The 11,715-nt window shown below is 43.5% G+C and overlaps 1 protein-coding gene across 1 annotated transcript in view; it reads left to right on the top strand.

Moving 5' to 3' along the window:
- CTNNA3 (catenin alpha 3) overlaps window positions 1-11,715 on the top strand; it is a 1,539,787-nt gene that overhangs the window by 1,377,535 nt on the left and 150,537 nt on the right. Inside the window, 1 exon segment of the mRNA XM_025205567.1 lies at window positions 9,505-9,686. Within this exon segment, the coding sequence (XP_025061352.1) occupies window positions 9,505-9,686 (182 nt within the window).

Genomic DNA, 11,715 nt, shown 5'->3' with positions numbered 1-11,715 from the left:
CTTGTGCCCCTTCTCTGGACTGCCATATCACTTGGTCTTCTAGGGCCCCGCAGACACCTTTCAGATCTCTCTCTCTCTCAACTCCCCTCAGAGCCTCTGGGCTCATTCAGTTTTATTCTCTCCTGATCTAACCACTCCTGGACTTCAGGTCACTGACTCTGCCTCAGCCACCTTTCAGACTGAGTCCCTGGCTTTCCATGCTCTCACAAACTTTGGCTGGGCTCTGCTCTTTAGCATCCACTCTTAATTCCTTTCTGTGCTTTGTAGGTCTGTTCTCAAACACCTTCAGAGATCTCACTTTTAAGCAGTTCTCTGGATCTACCAACTTTTTTTCAACTCTGATGGCAATACTTTCCCCAGCAGATCTTTTTCTTTAGCAGCTCTCCAGAATCCCAATACTTCCTTTTTCTAGGTCTTACCAACTTTCAGCTTTTTTTCCTTCAACAGATCTTAGCAAATCTTGATTTTTCTCTCTTTTTCACATTGGCCTTGCCTTCTACAAACCAAAAACAATTTCTGTCTCTCTTTCTCACAGACACACGGTCCAGTAAACTCCGTTTCAGCTCTCTCCAAAAAATCATGGGTGACAAATTGCACACACCACACAATTCATTCAGAAAAACTTTTCCTACCTCAAAAAGGAACCTTCAAACTATGCCTCTGTAGAGAAAAAAACAAAACATGCCTCTGATAAGCTTACTGCTTTTTCCCTGCCCAGAGTAACTCAAAGTAATTTTGGGCACTGATCTCTGTTTACATAGTTGTACCCTGATGTTTCCCAAAACAAGCTGTTATGCTCTTGTAACAATTTTTATATCTTCTAGGCCCTTCACTGTTCCCAGAGAGGTGGGGGGTAGAACCAAGTTTCCCCTCACTTCCAATCACAAATTCTCTGCCACTGCCTGAGCAGATGTCCAGTAACATACCTTGTCTTTTTCTGTGCTGCTGGCTGCCTATGTTGTTTTGGGGTTTTGGTGGGTTTTGAGGGGGTTGGGGGGGGGCAGAGCACACAGGATCCTAAAGAATCTGTCTCACATTTCTCTAACTATCTTTGATCTTTTTGAAGGTCCACTGCCTGCATAACACTTTACCTTGCTATAACTTGCTTGTAACTTACAACTTACAAACTTCACAGAAAATACAAAACTGCTCTTGTAACTATTTATAAAAGACTGTAACCCTTCCCAAGGAAGGACCCTGTCATTTACACAGCCTTTTCAGCAGAGAGATTACTTTTTCTACTCTCTCCTAGCTTCCTATTGCAAACTCAACAGGAGGTTCTTACTTAATTCTAAGCAGACCACAACATGTACTCATGTCCACTACTCTGCCTGACCCAGACAAACAAAGTATTCTGGTCAGCAGTAACAAACTACCTCTTCTGCACAAAACTTACAACCCTAGTCACAATGACCATACACATTTACCTTACTACAAATTTTAGCTAACCCCTTTAAAATGCCTCCTAACAGTTAGTTAGATGGAGGAACAGATTTTTAGTAGCTTCCCATAAAAGCCACATTCCTGCAGTCTCCTTTTTCATGGAGTGTGGTGGTATATTATATATCTGCATATAGTTCTTAAATTAGTATTTTAAATCTGAAATGGTACAGGCATCTGCTACTGCCTGCTTGGTGTATGGGCTATGTCCAAATCGCTGCAGTACTTGTTTTAAAAGACTCATATCTTGCAGATATGTAGGCAGAGGATTTTTTACATCTTTCAAATCTTAACTTCCATCTCCTGTATTTTTCTTACTGCTTAAAGTCAGTTACTATTCGTTATTATTCAGATCCACTATACTAGTCCATAAAAATGTGCTAAAAAGTCCAATTTCTAACATAACTAAGTCTGAAAACAAAATTCAAACTAAAGCAATGGACCCCTCTCTATAAGTGGTCTGGACTACCCCAGCAGTCCATAACCCACAGGTGGGCTTCTAAGTATCCGCAACCCACAGGTGGGCTTTCCAAGTAAAACAACTTGTCCAAATATCCAAATACCCACAGGTGGGCTTCAAATTCTTCAGGTTACAACAAATTGCCTATCTCCAGGCATTCCTCTATTTTTCAAATGTGGTCAGTCCAACTCAACACCAATATACTCAGCACTTCTACCACTGGGCAGTGTGCATACCTTCAGATAGACATACAAACACATATACAGACAAAACTTAACTATACAGATAACACACAACTGATCAATAACCACAACATAAAACCTTATTCACCCCCACACATTCTCCACCAAAAATGTTACTTGCCAATTGCTCAAATCACTAGTGAGACTTTATAAAAGGGGATAAGGCAAGGTGCCGTGTTTATTGATTACATGAGTTAGATATAGAGGTTTGGACACACCATTCACACAAATGCACACAAATCATCATAAACATCATTACACACAGGCATACACATACACAAAACAACCATTCCATTCACACATACACTGGATATAGTTACCTGCAATAGTTGCTCAATATCAGCCCAGGGTGGCCAACCCGGGCTTATTGAGTAGATGATGATGATTTGAAGATAGAAGATTTGAAGACAACAGCTGGAGTGGGATGAACACATGCATCTGTGTTCTGATAAAACACAGCTTCTGTTTTTGCAGTTGTTTTTCTTTTGTCTTCAGCTTATTTTAGCATTGGAGTGTTCTTGCTGCCCATCTGGCAGGATGGGTGCATTCCTTCTCTTCATTATTTTCTTTGTGCCTTAGGCTTAAAAGGGATTCTTCAGCCACTCATTAATTAGTTTACTGACTGGTAACTTACATTTGGCACCTTGTTGCTCACATAAACAGTTAACTCTTTTTTTCCTGTCCCTATCCAGTGTCTCTATCATCATAATAAAGTGAATTCTAAATACATGCTTCATAACTTCATGAATACATGAATATATGTTTTGCTGCCCTCCACAGGGACTACACCCCCGCCAAAGGCTATGGCCCCCCAACAGGGGCTGTGCCCCCCCATGGGCCATGGTCCCCCCTCAGGGGTTACAGCCCTCCCACAGGGGTACAGCCCCCCACACGGGCCATACCCCCCCACAGGGGCCATGTTCCCCCCTCAGGGGCTACAGTCCCCCCACCAGGAGCTACATCCACCCAACAGTGGCTATATCCCCCCATAGGGTTACAGCCCCCCTCAGGGACCATAGCCTCCCCACAGGGGTTATAGCCCCCCAACTGGGGCTATGGCCCCCCACAGGGGTAGCAGCCCCCACCAGGGTTTACAGCTCCCCCCCCAGAGGGGCCACAGTCTCCCCCACAGGGGCTACAGCCCCCACTATGGGTAACAGTTCCCCCCAACAGGGGCACCATCCCCTGCCAGCTGCTGCAGCCCACCCCATGGCTGCCCCACTCAGCCCCACCACCCTCTCCCCCAGACCCCCCAGTGGCTGCCCCACCCAGCCCCAGCTCCACTTGCACCCCCAGGTCCCCATGGCTGCCCTCCCAACCCCAGGCACCAGCACTTAAAAAAAAAGCCTCTACTCACCATAGAAGCAGGGGCTGGGGTGGACTCTGGGACCTCCTGGTGGAGACCCCCTGGGCAGCACAGGGCAGAGGAGGACAGTAGGGGGCTGTCACCTGGTCCCACCGTTTGAGTGGGGCCTCAGTGACTCAGGCAGCAGCTGAAACTTCTCTTAAGTGCATTTTTAAAATTATTATTATTGTGGGGATGGTGTGGTGGGGGGGCAGGGATCAGGGCCTTGGGGGACTGGGGCTGGGCAGGGCAGGGATCAGGGGGCTAGGGGTGAGGCTGGGCAGGGAAGAGATCAGGGGGCTTGGGGGGCTGGCAGGGGGTGGGGCCTAGTTTTGTCCCTGCTCTGCAAACTTGCAGTGGGGGGAACCTTTTCCCATTCTTGCACATGCCTTTTGCGACATCTCAAAGGGGTTTGAGACACTGCAAGAGGCATGTGCGGGCTCATCTGGACACACCCTTAGAGGTCAGTCTCCAATGCCTGATAACGTTGTGTGATTTATGAGCAAGAAACCTTTATGCTAGCGAGTCAGTTCCACTGTAATTGCCTTCCATATTTATTACCAATTAGGGTTATAAAGTGCTTCTTCAGAGCCAGAGAATGATAGTGAACTCTCTAAAAGTCCCCACTTGTGCAATGTAGTTTGTACTTATTTGACCAAAGTTGGATAGAATAACCAGAGTTCAAGACTGGGAATGTACTGCTCTCTGTTTCTGTTAAACTTATTTATGCTTTTAAAAATAATTTATTTAACATATCTGCAGGGGGGGGGGGTTCCAGTGTAAAGGTAATTTAACCATGTCTTTCTCTTTGCTTGTTTTAACCTGCCAGCAGTAGTTAAAAATATTTACATTTAGTTGATGTGAGCTATCCTACATTTTCTGATGGGAATAAAATGCATAGTGTTTTTGGATAAGAAAAGAAAAATCACTTGGAAATACAATCCATAGCAACTATGAATTTCATGGGGTTTTTTTTTATTTTCAATACAAATTTCAGGTCTTGCAATAAATATGCCTCATTTATCAGATTCATAACATTTTATTGTGATTCTGAATAATATGAACAGCAAATTCATTTTCAATATTTTATGTCTCCTCTCATCACCCATATATCAAATAAGTTTTCTCCTTAACTGTTCATTCTTCCTCTTTGCATAAATTGTATGGATGTTGATTTTCAGGTTGCATTGGACCTTATTTTCACAGCTGTGAGGCTTGAAATATTCTCAGTAGTGTGAGGAGAAGATAGATGCTCCAGCAATATTCCACAAGGTCCTTATAGTTCAGGCCATGGTAAGGAGAGGTGGAACAGCCCCAATGCTACTATTTTCCCTGCCTCATGGAGGTGGCTGATGAGTAGTTGTATCATTAGTTCAGTCTCTTCCAAATGTTCTGGCAAGTGTAGCTGAACCACCAAGGGAAAGGAAGTAATCTACTTCTGATACAGTGTTATAGCAGTCTATATGCTCTTTAGAGCAAGGAAGGACTCTGGGACCATTTTATATGCCCTCACTGTACATTTTTAGCCCATATGAAGATTTGGAATTGTCAGAGATTTATAACTTTTGACTTCATGGCCTGGATACACATCACGTATGCCTAGTCATTAACACTTCTCCCAATAGCTCAGCAAATTCTGGCCTCAAATAGTTAGATATGTTCCCTCACAGTATTTAGCCCCTTATTGTATTTGTATATTGTTAGGAGACAGAGTCTGATTTGTACATATATGTTCAGATTTTTCCTGGGCTAAAGCTTTTTTCAAAACACTTTCAGCCTATGGATTATTTGTAAATAGCTCATATTGACCCCTCTCTGCAACTGAGTGTATGGGTGTCATCCCTGTGTCTCTCCACAGCTCCAGTGATAGAGCTAGATCTATGATATTTCATTTGAGTAATTAATACTTACGATGTGTTCATTAAGGTGTTCAGTTGATCGTCAAACTCCTATAGTCATCAAATCAGATATGAGTCATCAAATCAGATATGAGACATCCTGAGGTCCTTTGATGATTGTCATGAATTCAGCAAGGGAGGTGATAATGTTGATGTTAGGTACTCATTCCACTGGTCTTTCTATTAGGGAGAAAAAGTGATCTTTTTAAGCAGCACAGCCAGGAAAGTGACAACATAGGTATAAAACTGGCACAAAAAGTGTTTTAGCAGATAAATACACGAATGGGAGCATTACACAATTGTCTCTGTTTGGTATTTATTACATGGATACACGATTTGAGGAGGCCATTACTTGTCACTTTCTACTTGTGCATTTGGCAGGTGTTTGATCCAAACACCAATTGAGAATACCTTGCTTCCGTATTTCCTTTGCAACCAAGGTGCTGTAATTCAGTGTGGGGAGGATTGTGGGATGGACTATTGGCCTTAGCATCATTATCTCTAAGCAGCAAAAGCTTAATCTAAGCCTCATTCCATACAGAATATGGATAAAAAGATTGTGTAGTTTGGTCTCAGTAGTAGAAACTGGCACTTCGAATGCATGAAAAGAACTGCTTTTCTCCTCTTCTACTTCTGTTATTGCATTTCATTCACTATAGTTGGTTTTTCATATAGGGCATCCATATAAAGTCATGAAAGTGTGGATGCTAGTGTCTATTTTTGAATTAGTTTTGCATTCTTTTTTCTACCTTTGTATGTGAAAATTGCTGTATATTTTCTCAAACATGTATTTTGCTGTGAAAGGAGTCCATATACTTCTCTACATACTTAGCAGTTTGTTGAGACTGATGGTAAAGAGAAACCAGCTCTACAAGCAACTGGAAAACTGTGACATCCTGCATCTCTGATAAGGAGACTACTTTTTTTTATTGCTACTCCAACTTACAAGGGAGTGTATAATATAGCCGTCTACTCAGTTTATGCCACACTATGAAGACGATGCTTTGGTTTCTGTTGTTTAATCACAACTCCACTTGCAGAGTTCTAGATTAGAAATTCTGATCTTTGGTTTGTACAAAAGAATGTTTGCTAGGTTTTGGAAAAGAGGTCATTGAAAGAAAGGCTACAAGGTGAAGCAAGTTAACTTGGTCAAAAACATGTTGTCACTGCTCAAGTTCAGGACATGGTGAAAGAATTTGGAACAGTAATTCATGTAGGGATGAGAAATTCTGGTGTCAAAACCAGTTAATAGGGGAGAAGAAAGACCATTTGTACAGCACAGGTTTCTCCCACTCGGTTGGATGTTCTGTTCCACAAGGCATGATGAGGCAATGGAAGTGTCGGTGCCAGGCGGCTGGAGCCAGGCCTCACTGCCCCATGCTGCACAGGGGGGGTTCAGCCACAAGGCCCCAGTGACCCCAATGGCAGTTGTTACTGCTGGTGAGTGTGGGGCTTTTTTTTTTCCCATCTTGGACTGCTGGGGCTGGGTGGGGGGAGCATCGGGGGGGTACATGGGGGGCAATTGGGGAGCCCTCCTGCCCTGTGCTGCATGGGGAGGCTCTGCCACATGGCCCCAGAGCCCCCACAACCCCTGCTACTGCTGGCGAGTGAAAGGATTTTTTTGTTTTTGAAGTGCCAGGAGGCTGGAGTCAGGGAAGCAGCCATCGGGGGGCTGTCCGGGTGTGGGGGGGGCAGCCATTGGAGGGCTGCAGGAGCTGGCAGGGGATGGGGCCAGACAGGGCAGCAATCTAGAGGCCTGGGGGAGCAAGCAGGGGTGGGGCATGTGGGTGCTGTGGGGTGGTGGTAGCTCCTGTGGGGGCCATGTGGCCCCTGTTGAGGGGGTTGTAACCCCTGTTGGGGGGGGTGGAGCCCATGTGGGGGTCTGTGGCCCCTGTCGGGGGACTGTAGCCCTGGGGGAGCAGTCCATGATCTGTTCAGGGGGGCTGCGCCCTGGGGGGGACAGGGGACCCACCCCTCCTAAGCAGCCCCTTAGCACAGTCTCCCCACAATCCACCCACACCTACCCATACACCCTATAGCCCCCCACATCCCTCCACAGCCACGCACATTCCCCCACCCCCTTCCCATCCCCCTCCTGCAAACCCCACATCCCCCCAGCACACAGCCTATGTGCCCAGCTGCCAGACAGGATATGACCTGCTGGCAGGAGCTGTGGCTACAGGGGCAGCTGTCCCCACATCCTGGTTAGTGAAGGAGTCATAGGGAGTTCTAACTGCTGTATGATTAGAAAACTAAAGGCAAACAGCAAAACATATAGGTATTTAGAATTCATTTTATTTTGATAATAGAGACTCTGGTAGGCCTCCAAATTGCTTTAGCACTGTAGACATATCAGTAAAACATTGCCCAACAGATCACTTTCTCTCTGTGTCTCTGTCTCTCACTCTCTCTGTAATTTTAGAAGGTGGTCTTTTCTTTTAATTGTGGAGGAACATGGATTTTGGGCTATTTTAGACAGTGATTTTGGGATTTTTTTTTTATCAGGGATTTTTCAGTTTTCAAATACGGAACACCAGAATTCCTGCTAGGAAGGCAAGTGGCAGGAATCAGGCAGAGGAGCCTGATCAGAGCTGGCACATTGGACCCAGCTGAAGGCGTCTGACCTCCTGGCCAATTGGGGCTGTGAGGATATGCTTTGACAGGTCAAAGCAGGCCACCACACTGGGAACATATTCCAGGCAATAGCTGCCCAGATGGCCAGGCAGCAGACACTCATGGCAGTAGTGCCGCACAAAGGCCAACTTTGCAGCCACAGCCCACTGGCAGCTGGCCCAGAGTGGACAGATGCCTCTAACTGGCTGTACAGTCCCCATCTGGGTCTGACAGGTGTGCAACAGGTCACAGTTAGGCAGCAGCCCCCACTGCCAGACTGCTACAGTGGGTAGAGGGTGCAGGGAACTCTCAGGGCTGCTTCAGCAGTCCAGATGGCTCAAGGGGTAATGTCCTCAGGTATCAATAATTGGCTGGGCCCCAGAAGGTCCTGAGAGTGAGTAGCCCTGAGATACTTGCCAGGACAGCTTTTTGTACTGATGGGGCCAGGACAGGTGCTGGCCTCGGGCTGTAGCTCCTCCTGGCTGCAGATCCAGGAGAAGACTGGCAGGGTTATTTTGCCCCAAGTGTTACAATTTGACGCACACCAAAGCGTATGTCTGGGTGTGTGCACTGAGGCAAAAAGCCCCAGCTCAAATTTGCACCTCTTCTATTTGAGCGACTGCAAGTGCACGTGCTTCCATGTGTAGATGCACCCCTAGAAGGCCTATGATTCAATGCACGGGCATATCTGGTATGAATACTATTACTAATATGTACTGACATACAGGGTGGTTTTGTGTTTGTGAACATTTCTGATGAAGACAAAAAATAACTCATAAAGAGTAGATAGAAAAGTGAATAAAATGATTGATGTGACTGATAACAAAGCAAAATAGTGGGTCTTATTTAGAAGAGTTGTATAGAAATTATTTTTTCTGCATTCATCCAGTTAAACTTAACAGTCAAAATTATTTTGCATTTTCAGAGGGTTTGGTTCTTATTAATATTCCCATAGGACTCAATAATTAATATTTTATTCCTAATCTTTGGGATTATTTAGATCCCTGTTATTTAAGATGATAAGACAAAAAAAAAGTTGACATTCCTCTGAATGGAATTGTTTCTTATCCTGACATTTTTTTAAAAGAAGAGAATTTTTCAGGAAACGGAGGCTAACTTTTCTTGTCAGTACCTCCCATGCAGCTTCTACACAGAAAAGTTCAAAAGACAAATGATAAATACTGTTGAAAATAGAAACAAAGACAATTATAGTTAGGAACAGAGAATTAAAGACAGGCTTGAGCTACAAAACCTAGGTTTGGATCTGGATCAACTAAAAATTCATGGATACATTTCAGAATTTCATTTCACATCATTATAGAGGTAAGACCTACTTTTGAATTCAAAGGTTCTGAGAAATCTGTTTTGGTGCCTGGGTAGCTTATATGCAAAGCTTACATTCAATAATGTCCAATTATTTTGTCAAAAAGAGAAAAAGAAAACAAGAAAGAAAATACTGTCTGACACACACAGATGTCTTCCAAATCAAATCATTGTATATTTCAGGCAAAGATGACTCAGCTGCCAGAGGCTGAAAAAGAAAAGATAGCTGAGCAATTGGCTGGTTTGAAGAAAGTCAAGAGCAACCTTGATACAGAGATTGAAATATGGGATGATACCAGCAATGACATCATTGTTTTAGCTAAACTGATGTGTGTAATTATGATGGAGATGACAGACTTCACAAGGTAATTATACAGAAAATAGTCTTCAATATTTATAAGTGTTAGAGGCAGTTGTCACATTGGTAAAACAAGATATACTAAAATTTTGTAATGGCAAGTGACAACATCTTTGTAACGAATCCAGTACAATTGAACTTCAGAGCATTAGATTTGAAGTACCAAAACCCCAGAGGGGTTGTTTTAAGCTTTGTATGATGTTTGTCCTTGAATGGAAAATCATGATTTCTATCTGTCCTCTTTGGGGTTTGCTGTACATTTTGCTCAGAGACATTTTCCCTGGTTGATCCTTTTAGCATTTGCATCTTTTATTTTCTATTGAAAATGATAATGTGACAAAATAATTTAAGTTTTCTAGTTAGAAAATAGCTCATCTTAAACTTTATTTATCCTATTTGTATGACAGCTAATTACTTCTGTAAAATGTACCGTAGCATTATATAATGGACATGTATACAATATGAACTGTATAGGACAAATGACTAGTACATGTGCAATTGGACTGATAGCTTAATTTCACATTTTCATAACAGCTGAAATGGAATTATTTTACCTCGTTACATTATGCTGTATTATGTAGTATCCATGAACATGCTATTGTATTACAGACAGATCTGAAAGAGGACATTTCTCACTGGTGTCATTATAGGTTACCTGGTTGGTGTACTACCTGAAGCAGTCTGTTTTAGAAGCATATTGTCTGTTGCAATGAATGTATAAGCAGTTATTCTCATAGTTACAAATATCAAAGGAATTGTTTATAGATGTTTATTAATAAAAGTCTTGTGGCTAAAATTGGTGGAGCGGGGGTGGTGGAATCTCAGGTGGTGGAGCGGGGGCTCCAATGGAGCCTTACATGGAACTTCTTGTTCCATATGGAAAAAAAAAAGCAGACTTTTCCTGCAAGAGACAGAAGAGCTATAAGGCACCAAGGACCAGATCCTCAGTTAGTGTAAATCTCTATAGCTCCATTTAGTTCATCAGAGCTAAACCAATTTGTATCAGCTGAGGATGTAGCCCTAGGCCTGCCCCACACTCTTCTATTACATTATGGTAGCACTTCTCAAACTATTCATAATTTGACAGGGTTTTAAAGTGATATCTATTAACCCTGAAGTCCACTACTTCTCAATTTATTTTATGATGCAATATACCGTTATAACAGGAAAAGATGCACTGTGAAGTCAGAGACTTTATAATTAAAACCTGTCTAGCTGCACCTCTCTCTCAAAAATGCTTTAAATTAATGGCCTTAGATTCATCAAGATTAATGGAGTGAATGTCTGCTTTCAGTTTTGCCCATATGGCTCTCAGATCTCAGTGTGAGCTTAACTCTCATGTTCAAGAGCAGAGTAGGGTCTGTTAGGTTTTTCCGTCATAGGGCATGTCCAGATGAGCATGCATGTGCCTCTTGCAGCATCATGTGCATCATGTGACCCATGTGCAGGAACAAAAAACCATTCCCTGCGATGCAAGTTTGTAGTTCCTGGGCAAAATTAGATCTCTGGATATGCAGGGGTCAAAAAAGACCCCAGGGAGAAAAGTGGGTCAGGGGACAGTCCTGGATCATGCCCTGAGGTAACTGGAGACCCAGTCCTCCACAAAGACAGTCTTGTAGGCAGTGAGAGTGTCTCTATTGCTGGCCCTTGCCTGGGTACTGAAGCACGCTGCCAGCTCATGTGGGGGAAGACCCCTGCAGACAGGTCAGTCCATGTTCTGTGTGTGGAGCTCTGCCCTATAGGGGCAGGGGACCCACCCCTCCTAGGGAGCCCCCCGTGCCCACCCCCTTTCTGCAACCCCCCCATGTGATAAGGAAACCAAAAGCAGACATTAAAACATATAGATATTTAGGATTTATTTTATTATGATGATAGAGACACCGGTAGGCTTCCAAATTGCTTTAACATGGTAAATCTAGCAATAAAACATTGCCCATCTGAATAATCCCTCTCTCTCTTGTTCTAATTGTGGAAGAACATGGATACTGAGGTATTTTAAAAAGTGAATTTGGGATGCTGTTTCAGCAGTCCCTTTG

Source organism: Alligator sinensis, unplaced genomic scaffold (genome assembly GCF_000455745.1).
Source record: "Alligator sinensis unplaced genomic scaffold, ASM45574v1 scaffold325_1, whole genome shotgun sequence".
Lineage (NCBI taxonomy): Eukaryota > Metazoa > Chordata > Crocodylia > Alligatoridae > Alligator > Alligator sinensis.
This window is presented reverse-complemented; position numbering and strand designations above follow the sequence as displayed.